This window comes from Acanthopagrus latus, chromosome 16, assembly GCF_904848185.1.
Source record: "Acanthopagrus latus isolate v.2019 chromosome 16, fAcaLat1.1, whole genome shotgun sequence".
Classification (NCBI taxonomy): Eukaryota; Metazoa; Chordata; class Actinopteri; order Spariformes; family Sparidae; genus Acanthopagrus; species Acanthopagrus latus.
The window spans coordinates 13,698,254-13,715,138 of record NC_051054.1 but is presented as its reverse complement, the minus strand read 5'-3'; the positions used below and the strand labels follow the sequence as shown (position 1 = coordinate 13,715,138).

Genomic DNA, 16,885 nt, shown 5'->3' with positions numbered 1-16,885 from the left:
CATTAAGCAATTGACACAAATCACTTCAGACTTAGTCATCATCACAGTGAACAGACGAGACAGACAAAATGAACAAAGCCATTCTTATCGGCAATCAGTTGCCAAATGACAAGATGGATGCTCGGGTTGGAGTGCCAAGGAAACCGGCGTGCTACTTTAAAGCAGACTGAGGACGGGCAAGATAAAGGCCGTCAGGCATCCCGGCAGCCGTTCCTGCACAATGGGTCCATTGACAGGACCCAGCTTATAGCTGCAGCAATACAGGCGCTTAGGCCCAACCACTCTCTGTGTGGTGTGGCCACTGGGAGCTTTCTGAGCTTATCCAAATGCTAATAGGTCCCAAAGCTGACTGGAGCGTAGCCTTTCTTCTCCTCTCAACCTCCCACACGCTGCAGCTGACGGGAATGAGCAGAATTCATCTCTCTATCCCTTCCGTCTGCTATTTGGGCAGTGGAAGTATGAATGTGCCACTTCACTTTGCTTTACAGCTGCCCTCTGTGCTTACAGATGACATGCGCAGGCACACCACAAAGAGGTGGTCTTGCTGCCAAACATTTCCATAAAGGGGCCCAAAGACAGAGGGAGATGCCTGCAGAACAGACAAACGCCTGTGCACATTGTGTTTGAGAAGCTCAAGAGTTTCAATGTCAGACGCTGTGCGGCCAGTCCAACAGTGTGTGGGTGCAGAAGTTAACCAGGCCTGGGTCCGGCGCATTCCTCTCCTGGTCAGAGTCATGTTGGAGTCGCTGGCACAGTGTCTGCCAAGCGTGTGGATGAACCCAGCGAGGCCCTCTCTGGGAAAACAGTGGACAGGCGGACAGACCAGCAAGCTGGCGCGTGGACTCGCAGCATCAATGCTGAGAGAGGTTATTGTTACGGTGGAAGCTGCCAAAGCCTCCACCACCCCAAAGGCAGAGGGGGAGAGCAAAAACATGTTTTCACTTTAGATGACGCCACGCTCTTTGTCTCCTGAAAATCCAGACTTATTTCCTTGATTTGAATCAAATGCTTCATGTACTGTGGACACCCTCTGTCTCTGCCCTCGTCTCCGTCTCCCAACTCTCTCTTTCTCGCTTCCTCGTCTTGGCAGTGCCAACTGACGACTTGTGGCAGCGCCTGCTTTCCATATACGTTCGTGGCAAAGTTTAGTCCAGTAATTGAAACTCCTTTGTACTAAGCTGGACCTGTGCATCCCAAAGCAAACCACAGAGACAAGCAGGCTAATGGGAAACACACCAGGCTGATAAAAACCAAGCTGCTTCGGAGAGAACGGCCTCCCTTTGAGACGTGCTCAGGACTTTCAGTGGTTCCCTGAAATGTTGATTAAACTCATGTGTAGCGCCGAAACGGAGCCTTCTTGTTCCAGACCCCAAAAACCTTAACTGAACCCTCCACTCAGATTAACTACGGCCTCATTCTTGACAAATAGTAAAACACTAAACCTCAGCCTGGTGATTTACGCTCCAGAGGAGAGCTTGGAGCATCCTTGGGCCATGGCAAAGTTTGTTCTTTGTGACACTAATTGCGCCACGGAGTTCATATCAGCACATGTGGTTGTTTGATAGCCTTAATGGCCAAGTGATAGGCCATATGATGCAGAATTAAGTGTGGTGGACTGCTAAAATGAAGACAAATGTGCTCTTCTGCAGAAGATAATACATCTGGCATACGTCTGTTATGGAGCAAAAATCCAAAGTGAGTGATGAATGTGACAAATAAAGCCCGGGATTCTCAGGCTGAACCACTAATCCAAATAACTTTACAGTGTGGGATGTGTGCAACACAAATGAGATGCGTGAGAGATAGGCGAATGTCAAAAAACAACAAAAATGAAGTAAATCAGTCAAAACAGATCTTTTTTTTTTTTTTTTTTTAAATAGGAAAAGCCTTTCAAAAGACCTAACCAGACAAACCTGATGACTAAATCCTGGTGGCTGGAAACATGTGACAAATTAAACACAAAGTACGTAATTTGTGCCACTAGAAGTCTCTCAGTCGAAACAAAACAAAAGACTGTAAGTAGCTCGGGATCGTTGGAGTTGTTGTCTTCATTCAACGATTGCCGATTAAAAGAAAAAACTATCTACTTGACTCATGAAAGTTCTAGGAAGAGGTCATATTTTTAAGTTTCATTTATGTTATGGTCCTCAAGTTCGCACGCTTCCTTCCTCACTCTGACTCACTCCAAGATGTTTTAGTGACAGGCGACCAACTGATGCACAGCGCTACCTTGAATGAAACTGCTGATCACTCTGGTTTTGAATATAGCTGGAAATTTTTGGAATGATGTTTAGTAATGAACTGAACATTATACAAAACAAAGGTCTAGTCGTTTTCAGACATTTAAATGCAGAAATATTACATTTGATATCTTTAAAGGCTGCTTTATGACAAAATATGGGGGAAGAAAAGGACACTCCTGATCGATCTGGATATAGGCTGGATTGGCTCAATCTTCGGTTCGCCTCTCCTTGCCATGTAAGTGTCATTTCCACACACATGTACACACACCCCAAAAGGCCCTGACCTCCATTGACTTTTGTAGGGCCAGGATGTTAACGTCAGTTAAGGGCCGGACGTGTGTGCGTGTGTGCCCCATGGCTCCTGCAGCGGCTGAGGGCGAATCTCGTTGTCCACTTAAAGGTCAGCGCCGAACCTCTCACAATCTCGCGCTGCTATTTATAATCCAAACCCCCCCTTCACCTTCCAGCAGCTCCAGCAGAGCAGGAGAGAGATCAGCAATAATGCGCAACACCGCAGAAATACCAGACTATCAGGCAGATATCTGCTCCTCTGCCCTCCGCTCCTTTACTTCCACCTCAGTGTCACGTTTAAATGTTAATCCAACCTTTCGTCGCTGATGGACGAGCCCATGCCTGAAGAGCAGAGGCCAGTTAGAGGTGTAGTAGAGGGTTTCATTGCTTTTGAAATAACTGCTTTGTACTAAACGGGAACAGTACAGTTCTCTTGTTTCAGACCAATTAGACTAATCCCTCAACCTCGGCTTACAGGCAGAAATGAAAAGGGCTTTAAGGATTTTCTGACAAAGAATGCCGCATGACGTTCTCTCCGTCCTCACGTCGTGGCCTGCTCATACATGAATACGCTATCAGAAAAATCACCTTGCACCCAAACTCCTCCTGTTTCACCTGTGGGGATTTGTGTGGTGTGTTTTGTTTAGTTTTTCTACATCGTGAGCAGCTCAGCAGGGGTTGAGTGGTGGTGGGACTGGCTGTGGCTGATTCATCAATGAGTCACCATCTCCAAACACCTGAGAGGTGGAGGAACGATAATGCAAGCGGGGTCGACACACGTGCACACATTTAATCAGTAGACGACGGGTTTCACTGTATCAACCCCCATGTGGGAACCCAGGGGACATGTGCATGAATCTGCGTGGACCCACCACTCGGACTATCTCACTTGGAGCAGCAGCACCACCTGAGGATTTAAATACACTCGAGACCCACCAGTGGCAAACTCGGCTAGCGGTAATCCTGCTGGTATCTGCTCTGATCCTCCATTCACACACAGATTCCTTCGCCTCGTTTTACCTCCTGAGACTGGACTCTCGTATTCTTCTCACCGCTCTTAATGCCATTCCTTATCAAATACCAACCCCTCTCCCTTTGCCATCTTTATCTCACGCCTACCATACTTTCTTTTTTGTCTCTGTCTGTCTTTATCTGCTCGTCAGTCAGGTGGTCGGTCGGCACACTGGCGCGTAGAAGAATCAATGACGGCGTCGTAGTGAAGGAGCCAGATTTCTATTGAGACACAGGTAGCTTCACACCAACCTTTACAAATTCACACACATCTCCAAGCCTCTTGGCAAAAGGCAGTGCGATGAGCGATGGCAGTTTTACTCCGTCTTCCACTGAAATACCTCCTGGAGGGATTCAGCATGGGGACAATAGCCTCCTCCCTCAGAGGAGAGGGAGCGAGAAAAAAACATTGAGCATTACCGACCGTGCATCCAGATGACTGAAAGTGTTACGAATGAGACGGGAATTCTCGTGAACAATAGGCAGTGTGGCAGAGAATAAAGACTTTTCATTTGAGGGCAGGAAAAGTTCAAAAGTATTCATCATAAGAAAAGAATAGGATCTTGCCATTTTTCTGCAGCAAGATATTTAAGAGCTTATTAAAGGATTCCACATAAAGGGAATCACCCGCATGAGCTTTGGAACAGCACTTTTATCCCGTCACATAATTGCATCCAAATTACAATAATTGTGCCAATTAAAGTAATCCTGAACGAGAGGAGAGCGTCATCTTAATGTTTCAGTACTTGGGATAAGAGTCTCTCTAATTAAGACTGAATTGCCTGGCTACATATTCATTCAGAGTGCGATTAGTGAAGAAAAAAAAAAAAAAGTTTTCAAGTGTCCAAGAGTGCCTGGCTCTAGTCACGTCACTGAGAAGAGGATTGTTTGAATACAGGGTCAGGACGACAAAAATGAGGTTGAAGAGAGGATGAAGGGCAGAGAGGAAGAGTCGAATCTTTATAAGCTGTGAAATAAAAGGAAAAGCATGAAGTGCATCGAGATTTTTGTTACACCCAAATATTGGCACATTAAAGTCACTACTAGACACCATAATTTTACCTGACAACAGTCTATCTGCTGTGTTCTGCTTCCTGCACTGTGTGTGCATATGTGTGTTTGCTGAATGCAGCCTGCATCTCAGGGTCTGATTAATTACACCGATTCTCAGAGGAGTTGGGGGTGACATATGTTCTTGCACTGGTGTGAGAGCTAGGTGTGTGTGTGTGTGTTTGTGTGTGCTGCAATGTGTAGCACATGCACATGTTTGATCACTATGCTTGAAGTGGCAAATATTGTGTGCACAGCTTCAATTTCACCACGCAGAGCATGTGAGTGTGTCTATATGTGTATGGCATGCAATAGTTTTGTGTGTATGTATGTGTGGGTGTGTGTAATGAACAGAAGATTCAGGTGCAGCGCCAGAAACACACTCCTGAGTGCGGCGGGGGCATCCTGGCACAGACAGGGCACCAGATGTCAGAGCAGTGCAGGAACCTGCTCAGTGGACCAGTGACACTTTTTTTTTTTTTTGAGCTGAAAACAGGATCTGGGTGTCCAGGAATAAACTCTCTGAGGGGCTGACTGAACGCACCCCCATACATCATTATGTACAAATATGTTAACCCCTCAGCCGAAACACAGAACCGCTTTTAAACAAATCACTACCGTCAAAAAATTAAACACTAATAATTAGGGACACTGACAATCACTGCTGATCACAGACTGCATGAAGAGTCCTTGAAGGTACTACGAGCTGCTATATAATGGAAAACTTTGGACAATACCCATCATAATTTTGCGGATTGAAAGTTGACATCTACACAACATTTTTCATCTGATCAATAGTCAAAAGCCAAAGATCTTCAGCTAACTTGCATAGATAACAATGAAAACGAGCAAATCTCGACAATTTAGAAGCTGGGACTCCAACATTTATTGTCATTTTCCTTGGAAAAATGACTAAAATTATTATCAAAAACAACAGAATCATAACAAAAATAAGATATTAGGTATCAGTAAGGTATTAACTGACTAACTAATCTATTGAGGAAACCTAACTAAACTGTATGGTCATGTCTCTATGTAACAAATCACATTTATTTTGTAACATTAAGGCCTGCACAAATCATAGAGATATTTTAAAAACTCTGAGGTACTGTAGTGTTGCAGAGACACAATCTTGTTCACCAGATGTACTACAGCGTGTTTCTTTGGTGCACAACACCAGTAAATTTTATATCATCATGATTTTAATGGTGTTTTCTGTGAAAAAGAAAACTGTGGCGGAAAAATCCCAATAGTAATATCTGTCAAAATAATCACATGATTATTATTATATTTTTTTAAATATTGTGCCCCCGTGTTAACATGCATCATTAAAGGGGACAACATTGTAGTTGTTGAATCACAAAATGTCATCAAACAGGCCAACAGAAGGACCAACCACCTGATTAAAGCTGATGGGGATCTAAATTCAGAATTAAAATAATAACGGTGTGTATATTTCCAACAACAAAGGTGAGGAGAACAACAGTCATGTGTCCAACAAGAGCGTCCTTGAGAAACACCCAGAACCTGTACTTGCTCACTCATTTGAAATCACTCTACTGAAGAGCTTCCACTAAAGGCTCGATGTAACGTAATGGCTCTAAACAACATCGAGGAAATAAAAAATACAAAAGCTCATTAACACTCTTTCGGAAATGGCTGGGCTGCTTTAGAGCAATAACCATGAAGCAGGAGAGAGCTAGGTTAGCTGGAGTCATTAAGTCTCTAATGGCAGCTAAAACAAGGAACAACTGACTCCTGAGAAGAGACGATACTGAGAGGAAAGAAATGATAACGCTGAAAATGATAGTCACAAGGCTGCAGGCTCCAAATTCAATTTGCTTGTGATAAAAAAAATAAATAAAAAGAAACTGTGTTCGAAACACAGAATTAGGGTTGTTAATTTGACGGCTACAAATACAAGGCTCGGTCCAAAAAGCTTCTTGTTTTGTTTTTCTCTGTGTCAGTGTGCAGGGAGAGGCCATGACGCTGGCTCACTGCTCGAGGTGTAATGTGTAGTTATCCCTCCACAACTAGTGACACAAACAGTTTAGCTACGCTTTGTGTGTGTGAGCTTGATTGCTGTGAGCCAATATCTCCTGCAGACAGTGCCATCTTTGTTGCACAGTTCGCGTCCCCCCGCTACTGTGCATTAGTGTGGGCAGCCCCCTGTCTTACCATTAATGATAGAAATCGCTGAGGTTATTAACCGATTACACATTCTCCATCAGATTAGCAGGGCTGTACTGGTCCGCTCCCGCTACGGGAATTAGCGCCATGACTTTCTCTTTGTGCCACGTCCTACAATGACACTTCACAGTCCTTCGTGGACGTTTTGTTATTGCCAGGCAAGTTGCTAAAAACAGCTTTCAGACGTTTTTGAAAGCGTGTGTGTTTGTGCGAGATATGAGGGAAGGTGGGCGTGTGTCTATTTTTTCTGTCGTCTCTAGGAGTTCAGGTATATGCCACAGAGAGAATCTGTCGCCTTCCACACTGAGAGGTACTCTTGCCTTCCCTATTGTTTAGCATGGCTTAATCTAGTTTTAATTTAGAAGGCTAGGTAGGGTATTAAGTCTAAACTGAGACTGTATCTTGATATTGGGCCAAATTTAAAAAGGGACCTCAGGCAAGAATCAAACCTGCATTTCATTTTTACCTTAAAAAAGATTTATCTACAATGGTTATCTAGGACTAGGATTTAAAAAAATCTAACCATTCTAAATTCTCTGTGTGCTGTGGCCTGCCTAGCTTTAGCAAGCCTTACAAAGAGATGCGGAGAGGAAGCGCATGCTGCCTTGTGACTGAGATGCAGGGCGACAGTTGACCTATAAGGGGCTGACTCACCCCCACGTTCACTTCACCACTAATATATTCACTTAGTAACGCTCAGGGGATGTGCAGTTCTGCTGTGTACAAATGGCTGAACACAACACATATATGCATGCAAAAACACAAGAACAAAGCACGTGCATGAGGTCTGAACCACGCAGGTCTCGCGGTAACAGAATTTAACGAAAAAGATGTTAAGTATAACATGCAGGAAATGGTCCACCATTTGAATTTAGGCTACGAAAAAAAGATGCGTTATTTGTGTGCACATCTGCTGTGCATGGGCCTATGCATACACACTGCGGCATGGGGAAGCAAAGAGAGGTAGCTATCCATTTCTCAAGCAGAGGGACAGTCGGGAGAAGGAGGCCTGGGGTTCTGAGAGGCCAGTCAAGTGCCTGTCCATCGCTAAGGGTAAAAGACAGAATATTTCATCCAGAACAAAAAGGGACCTTTAGAGCCTGAGATGATAAGAAAGAGGAAGAAAAGAGCAGAGAGACGGAAAAAGATACACAGACAGACTGGCCTGACTCTTATCAGCGGAAGATTAGTGCAAGAGATAAGGCCTCTAGGCAAGGCGTTGTGTTTAGCCTGTTTGAGGCTTCCTGTCATCATCATTAAGGCCGCTTCTCCGACAGCCACTGCAGAACAGAGCAGCCATTTGGAAAGACATTCAACAAGGAAGAAGATAAAGGAAGACAGGACCGTTGGTCAAAAACAAGATGATGGCTGTATTAAGTCTAACGAACAGCGTGAGCCCCAGTCCCATGCTGCGGTACAGGCACTCTAATCCAGGCCTTTTGGTGTAGAATTGTATGGCTGTCTAATTCCATCTCTCAGTTTTATTACACAGTAATTGTGGTAAAAGTACGGACATTTCCTTAAGGGTGTCCACTATACTTAAACATGACAGAGATATATGGCAGAGAAGTGTAAAATTAACAATTATAGCAAGTACAAATTGATTTCAGCTTTCCGACAAAGAAGAGTCTCATTTAATGCCTTGTACTCTTGTCCTCCTCTCATACTGTAGACCTCCTCCATAACACTTGACTGCTATATACAAATACAAGGTAAAGTCTATTGTCCTTTGAAAACCAAACAGAGAAAACCTAGTCTAATGAGGCAGTGGTTTGCCTTGGAATTGGGGGAGGGAGGATTGTCTGCTGAATCTTGCTGGCTTGACTGGCTGACAGTAACGGTCTGTGACACTTCACCGCCGCAGGAATCATAGGCACTAGTGTATTGTGACAGAGTGCAACCTTTAAAGGCCAGCGACTGATGCACGACTCAGCCTGTGTCGGTTCTCCTCCTCTCATCTGCGGTGAGCACGCCTAAAAGCATCCATGACCACACACATACAAATCCATGAGCAGTCGTACTGTTTACACACACACACAGAGGTACGGGACTTTTCCATCACTGCTCAGCTGAAGACGACTGAGCGCTATTTGTCTCCTGTGCAGTTTTAAGGAAATTGTGTCCTTTCATGAATCTGTTGCCCCAGCTATAATACAGTCATCATTGCCTCGTGCATTATGATCAATTACAAAATCTGTCTGTCAGTTGCCAATTAGTGTGGCACTCACAGCCATTGGCAGTAGCTGTGGACTAATGCAGCCCATACCAAAAACAAAATACTCTACTGCCACCTGCTGGTCATGGCTATTTATGTCAGTGTTTCATATAGAATATAAAACAATACAATTATTTATTGACTTCCACTTCTTAATTCTTTTATGGTTTTTTGATGATGGTCAGGACACAGGAGCCACTTTACAGCATTTTACATGAGCTGCTGGTCCTTTGACTAAACTCATCTGACCTTATTTCCATTTTATCTTGTGCTAAAGGTAGCCTCTGTCATGCCCCAAGTAAGAAAGAGGCTAATGGAAATTAGAGTGAAAAAAGATACTGAAACAAAAAAGAAAGCATGCAGGTGTATCAAAGAAGACTGTACACCTTGTAGATCAAATAGGTAACTAAAGACGGAGTGATCGTGATTTTCTATACCTCTCATAGATGGTCTTGAGAGCGACCTGGTCTGACACTCCTTCGGTCTCTTCCAAAAACAGGATGATCCACGAAGTCCTGTAAGGCCACTCTTCTGTCAGGTTGATCCATGACGCCAGCCGGTCCCAGTTGAAGACGATCTGATTGGCCCGCAACAGACGACCTGTCAACAATGGACGGATCAAGGATTAGAGGCAGCAGAAGTCCATCCTAATGATTGTCTCCGTCAACTTCAACAAAAGCTGGTCCACGGTTTCTCAACCTACTGCTTGTTTCTGTTATCTTCGTATTATCGGACATCAATATATTCATGAATTTGTGTCCAACGTTTTAGAATCCTTGCATGCTGCTATGTCATTCCTGCAAATGCAGTTACTATTTATTGTTAACTGAAATGCCCTCTAAGACTTGCAAAATGTATTCTTGACTGAAACCCCTGGTTAAATGCGCAGCCTCTGCAACCACATGTTGGCTTCTGCCAGTCTCAAATTATATCCCATCAGAGCTTTGTTTTGTGTCCACAGTCATATCTTGTCAATGACTGACAAACGTAAGCCATCTAATCCCCTTGAAGTGGGTTGATTTGATAACCTTGATGTTGCTAGATAGACAAAATGTCTTTTGTTAATATTATGAGATGAGGGCAGTGCTACAGCAGAATATGGTTAACTCTTTACCGGTTATAGACACTATGTTGAGCAGCCTCCTCATGGTCTGTGGGCTGATGTCGCTGAACCAGTCCTCGGTCACCAGCAGCTTGGTCAGGTCGAAGGACATCTGTCTGGTGATGGTCCTCTGCATCTGCCGACGACGGTATGTGTCCTGAACAGAGCACAAAGACAAAAAGCAGAAAATCAAATTAGCAAATGATCTGAATTTTACATATTTGAATTGGTCATGATTCCAGCTGGCTTGGCAAGATTTAAAAAAAACTCAAGGACTAAAATTAAATTTGTCATTTTAATGCAATTTGAATCATCCAATCATGGCATGAAAGGTCCAGGGTTTACTATTTAAGGGGATTTAGGAATGTAAATGGAATATGATATTCACAATTACATTTTCATCACTAGATAATCACCTGAAAGTGAGAATGATTGTGTTTTTGTTACATTATAACGTGCCCTTTACATCTACGGATTTTCCACAGAGTTCGCCATGTTGCACTGTGTTTTTACAGTAGTACATAACAGACAAACCAAACACTGGCATGCTTTTTGTATTTTTGGCGAGCCACTGTAAGGGAAGGTGAGACAAGGGGTGTTCAGCTGTTTGCAATCTGCAACCTCACTGCTAGATGCCAAGAAATACTACACAATGGTCTTTTTAGTGACAGGACATGATGCTGGAAAATCACAACAGAAAGCACTGACACAAATCCTGTGACAGTGTCAATTAAAGCAGTATATGAGTGGGTAAGAAAGAGCAGGAACATTCTTAGTGACAGTAAAAGGAGGCATTTAACAACCATTTAACGTACGGGGGAGCATACAAATTCGATCTCTTCAAAGACAAATTGAAAGCACAAGTTAAACATAAGGCATTACTGTATATCACTCTTGGCTCTTGTAGAGTGTGTGATTACTTGTACATATCTACATTATCACTGCCGCAAGCTGTGGATCATGAGACAAAAGAGCAGGCGTTTCAGGGCCACCATGTGATCTCAGGTCATGTCACTATAAAGCCATATGTTTGAACAGATTGAGAGATACATGTAGATAGGCGGACAGGGCCTGGAGTTCTCATACTGTTAACTTCCTATGCACTATATCCATGTTGGAATCTACTTATATGTAACCCAACTGCTCTCATTCAAAACTAAAAAACATACATTTTAATATAATTATTTTTCCATGCCATAAAAACTTGACTGAATCCAATTAAAAGCACTGTTTTTCTTCTTAACATTTTGTCATTCAAATGACCAGCTTCGTCTCTCTCCCCCTTCCTATATAGTCCATGTTTCATGAGAAAAACATAAACATTTCCTGTGACTGCAAATCAAAATCAAAGAGCCACTGTCCAAAACCAAACAGTCATGACACACAGGCGAGCTATTGACACAGATCTACCGGAGAACATCTGTGATGATATCAGACAGCTGCCATGGTCATGAGCCAAGGCGAGGCTTTTGGTTGACTTTGAAGTCGTAACGCCAGTCTCATGACCTCTTTCTCAGAGAGATGAAACATATGGCCACCACTCAGTCAGAACCAGAAAGGTCTATCATACAGGCAGCCCTGTGTGGCTGACTTTACTGTAGTTTTACAGCTTTATTGGTTCATTTAGATTATTGTATTTATGTTGGCTTACTTATAGTGGTTCTTATTCCCCCTGCTGATATACTTTGATGCTGAGAAGAACGTATTGAGTTAGATTTTTTTCTAAAAACAACATTTTCCAATGGATGTTTTCTTTGTAAATGGGATTCATTTCATTCCAGTAAATGGCAATAAGATGGCAGAGATACTCCTAATGTCATCCTCAACTTGAGGAGCCACATGAAAATGGAGAGCCACTAATTCATTTTCCCCTCCTGCCCTCATTTTAATCTCCACTTGTAGGAAGAGGGCCCTCCTGCCAAGAGCTAGCTAGTGGCGGAGGGCAAATAAAAAGAGCACGATGCCTCATAATAAAAGGCCAACACCAATAATTGAGTGTACTAGATAAACCCGGGGTACAAAACAAATGTCAAACAAACAAACAAGAGAGGGAGGCGGGAAGGAAGGAGGGGTAGTAGGAAGGTCTCGCAGGGGGGGAGGAAGGCATCAACGACAGCAGCAGAGTCACTTAGCCTCCTGCCAGCAGACCTGGTGCCAGTGTTTTGTCACAGGGACCCACTGCTGCTAGGCCTTGTCATTAGGCTGTGGCAACGCAGCAGGAAGGATAAACAGTCATTACATCAATTACACCAGGAACCTTGGCCGCACACCGAGCACCTCTCTCTTCTCGTCTCGGTGTGTCTCCTTCTGTCCTCTGGCCTCTGCGCTGCCTGCCAACACCACGCCTGTACTAAACACAACCCCCACTTCCCCCTTCAGGGAGGAGGCTGAAAAACAGAGAGAGAGCGACGAGGCAGCATCTCCATTCCTAATGCAGTGCTTTCTATTCAAGTTGCGGTGAGCTAACTGCATTTTAATTTGGCTTGATTAATGTCAGGACATCAAGCATTCATTTCGTGCTTTCTGATTATTCCGAAGTGTTGGAGGGAAGCACATTTATTTCTACCTCGCTGTAAAAACAACATATCTGCCTCCACTGAAATGTGTTATTATCATTTGGCTTTTTTGATCTGGTTGTTGTGCATTAGGGTGGGGTGTCTGTTTGCCTTGGTATATCTAATTTGGAATAAATATAATCCTGCTCTTTGATTGCATTTCTAGTATTGGCCGTCTATTTTTATTGCCTTTCTTCCATCTACAACTCATACTGCATTCATCCAAGTCAGAGAGTTTGGGTGGGGTCAGGAACACTGATGTGGTTGTAAACCCCAACAAAACACTGCATGTGACATATGCCCATGACTTGAATAGCTGTTACCCTGCGGTTTAGGGCGTTCTTGCTGCCAAACTTGGCCTGGTCTTGGCCCAGGCTAGTCGAGGACATCTTCCTGTCCAAGTCTTCATGCCATCCTGTGGAGGGAGACGAGATGGAAGAGACAATGACAGCTGATTAACAGCTGAAATTAAATGCCAAATATTGGATTTGTATTCAAAAGAGTGTGCAATCCTCTATATATGTGTGTACAGTACGATATGTGGTCCTTACCCTCGGCAGGCATTGCCTCTCCATTGGTGGGGGTTACCATGCAGAGCTTCTTGGCCGTACTGAGGCCTCGGCTGTTCAGGAATACTGGTAGGTGGACGATGTTCCTCATGTAGTCATGTCCATTGATGTTGGAGTCTCTCAGCACACTGTTGAGGTTTTGGTTGATAGCTTTGATGATAATATGCGGGTCGCTGGCAAAGATCGAGATAAACGGGCCTTTGGAGAAGAGTACCCTAACCTGGAGTGAGAAGGGAACCATGAGTTATTATGTAAAGGACATCATCCACCAAGTTTTTCACAATTATTCCATAAAATATGTTTTTCAAAGAATGCCATCAGCCTGTTGCACTACTGTTTCTACTGAAACCAATTTATTTCAGTCCACTTTTCAGAGCAGGATGTGGAGGCATGTCGTCACTACTTTAACAGTGGCTTTAACTGTCAGCTGTAGACTTGAGCTTAATGATCCCTGTGAGAACTGACTGTCAACAGCACATGGTGTCGGGGATTTCCACTCTGCTAACTAAGGGACGTTGTTCAATGGTCACAGGACATCAATTTGTGTTACATGCATACATGGTTTGTTAACCCCTGGCCAACACCCTTAGCTTCGCCCCCACAGGATGATGGACCTCTGTCCCCACAGCAGCTGTGAGCACCTTCAACTAAGGCGCCATCACATGATCTGCATCTTTCATGTATATTACCCGGTAAAAAAATGACTTAAGAAAAGACAAAAAACATTTTTGTTATTTGTGCAACCTGCAAAAATTGGGTCACAGAGTGCTGTGTCTGAATCTCTCTGAACTGAAGAAGAGTGACTGGGAGGTGCTTGCAGAGATGAGAAGATTACATTAGCACACAGAAGGTTGCCATCTTCTTTGGGATTACTTCACTAAATAATAACATTTAGCTAAAGGAAATTCTATTACAGCAGCTGGGAGGATGAATCTAAAGTTGGAGGCGAGCTGAGGCAGCTGGGAACACCAGGGTGGCTGCATGATACAGAAGATGTGTGGGGTCTGTGTGCATGGGGGAAAAGACCCACTGAAAGTTACTGTGAGGCCACATGGCAGCTGCTCTGCGTGAGCTACAGATGTTAACAAAAAGTATTTCCTTCATTTTATTTACGTGTCAACAAAGAGGAAGCTGCACTCATCATTCAAGCGCCCATGCAGAGCAAACACACACCGTGTCCAGCATCTGCAGCACTTTGTCCTGCTCACAGGCGTCCAGTCCGTCGATGATGACAGCCATGCGGGTCTGGTTCTGAGTGAAGCCATCAATGGTTTTGGCCATTTTTGACATTAGCTCCACTTCATGCTTCAGAACCTGGTGTAGGGAAAAGAATAAATGGATCAAAAACAATTCAACTATCAGTGCTAATGTGAGAAAGGAAACTGATTTGATCAGGACATACAGCTTCATAACTTCTTAGACAAATGGAAAGCCCCTTTGGCCAAGAGGATGTTGAGGGATTTCCATTGGTACTATGTATTAAATGTATTAGTATACCTTCATAAATCCTTCACTCTTGAGTTTATGCAAGTTGTTGGCAGCACTGTGCAGTCGTTTCCTCTGGGAGTTAAGGACAGAGTCGGCCACCTGCCACCAGGTCCTGCAGTTGAACAGTAGGGCCAGGCACACCACACTGGCCATGGCTATCAGCACTGCGTTTACTGTGAAATTTTCAGGGTCCACCTAAGAGGCAAAAAAGGATTTCAACTGATTACTGGGGCATTCTTTGACCTAGTGGTTCCAGGGTGTACTGTTGAAATGCAGGGTCCTCGATTAATTGCTCTTACCCACCTTAAAGATGGCCAACAGGGCCACACCAGTGATCAGGCATCCCAGTGTCAGAGCAAAGAGCACGAAGGAGGGAACACAACACGTTTTCTTCCACTTCTTACCTGGAGAATGAGAGAAGTCAGATCACAATTATTGAGAAAGAAATGTACCCTGAAAGAACCAAAATGTTTACATACAGATCAACTGAGAAAATATGTTGTAAAGATTGCCACACAGTTCATTATTATATTACCAAGAGCTCCATTCTTAATCTGAAGTGATACAAGGGTTTAAGACCAATAACATCACAGTTGATTTAGAGGGCCACGTTTACTGTAATTTAACTGGGATATATTTTGCTTCTTTCAATGATGGTTTTACAATCTCCAAAAACTGCACAGTGCACCTACATCATAATGTCAGCCACGGACTGATAACAATGACAGCTTGTGACTGCAAATGTAGGACTCTGCTGAACTCAGTAAAAGGTCTGATTATGACCTCACCTTGGACCTCATCGTTCTTGAAAACCCTGAAGAGCCTGGTGGCCATGAAGCCAAACTCCCTCTCACAGGCATCTGAGAGCGTGGCGATCATCTCAGCCATGGAGGTCTCCCCTCCGACACTGGACAGTCGATTATAATCTGTGAACAAGAACCTGTGTGGCATGCGAGAAAGAGAAACGATGCTTTGACTCGCTCAGTTACACAGAAAACTGCATCCGGGACTGTGACTTAAGTATTTATTTTAACAGTGTTGCAGTGTAGAGGTAATAGTCACCTGACAGGCAGTGCGCGGGTGGTCTGCTCAGGAAGTTCAGGCGGGTTGACGAACATCAGTTTGAGAAGCAGCTCCAGGTAACCGACCTGTCGAGCCAGGCGGGTGCTGATGACCCACGCCCAATTCCAGCTCTCCCTCTCACGCCGACTTCCGAAGTACACCAACACTGGAGAACAGATGATTATTATTACAATTATAACAGGTGCCATTTGTTTTGTAACAACTTTAAATAAACATGTGGTAAGCATTTATATTTATTCAATTTAGAACTCTTTAAAATCATAAAAATATCCCAGTATGCAATTCAAACACTTCTAAGGAGGCTTCTCTGCACTATGTAACTTCAGTAGGATCCTATCTTTAAGCTGAAACAGGCAACTTTCCCAACCCCAACAGGTTGAGAACCAGTGACTTAGCACATCAGCATTGCATTTCCAACTTCGGCTTAATCTCCTTACCGAAAAAGATGTAGAGCAAGGCGAGGAGGCTGAGGGAGACAGCAATGGCCAGCTTTGGATTAACAGTAAAGCCCAGGACCACGGCCACTGAGCCGCACAGTAGCAGGGTGAGGAAGACCACAAGCCAAGAGAACTGGAACAACGGCTCTATCTGCTGGCCTGCAAAGGTCTTCATCTCATCTGTGGGACGAGAGGGAGGATAAATAATGTTATGTCAGATAACTGAATTAAGAATATTGGAGATTTTTAGTGAGGAGCGGAGGCTGTCCAAGAAGAAATTTTCACAATTCAGGACTTTTCATCTTTGAATGAGACAGTTTTTCAATGTTGTGGGTTTACTTACCCTCCAGTTTCTTGAGAAGGAAAGACTTGCCGCTGCCCCACTGAGCGTACAGTCCAACACAGATGGGGGGTTGCATGGTGGGCTCGCTAAGAATGTCTGCTAAAGCACTGCTATACAGGTCATAACCCAACATGTCTCCATCCGACTCTGAGGGGGAGAGGTGCTCTGAGAGTGGAGCAGAGAGAGGGAGATAAATGTAAATGGAGGAAAAGATAAAAAGTACGAAGATTTTCAAAAAGGAGCTTAATGTTTTTTTTGGCTATGAGCTTGTTTTATCACAAGTCTTTCTAAACAAGATCGAAAAATGG

General features: G+C 43.8%; 1 protein-coding gene across 3 annotated transcripts in view; it reads right to left on the bottom strand.

The window, feature by feature from the left end:
• The window catches only part of kidins220a (kinase D-interacting substrate 220a), a 46,360-nt gene that overhangs the window by 16,575 nt on the left and 12,900 nt on the right, over positions 1 to 16,885 (bottom strand). For all 3 annotated transcript variants that reach the window (XM_037071407.1, XM_037071408.1, XM_037071409.1), the window contains exons 13-23: positions 16,578 to 16,742; positions 16,235 to 16,414; positions 15,777 to 15,942; positions 15,503 to 15,654; positions 15,018 to 15,118; positions 14,724 to 14,909; positions 14,400 to 14,540; positions 13,209 to 13,446; positions 12,981 to 13,072; positions 10,115 to 10,259; positions 9,438 to 9,600 (exon numbers count right to left, since the gene is read on the bottom strand). In XM_037071407.1, the coding sequence (XP_036927302.1) occupies positions 9,438 to 9,600; positions 10,115 to 10,259; positions 12,981 to 13,072; positions 13,209 to 13,446; positions 14,400 to 14,540; positions 14,724 to 14,909; positions 15,018 to 15,118; positions 15,503 to 15,654; positions 15,777 to 15,942; positions 16,235 to 16,414; positions 16,578 to 16,742 (1,729 nt within the window). The remainder of the gene's footprint in view (positions 1 to 9,437; positions 9,601 to 10,114; positions 10,260 to 12,980; positions 13,073 to 13,208; positions 13,447 to 14,399; positions 14,541 to 14,723; positions 14,910 to 15,017; positions 15,119 to 15,502; positions 15,655 to 15,776; positions 15,943 to 16,234; positions 16,415 to 16,577; positions 16,743 to 16,885) is intronic.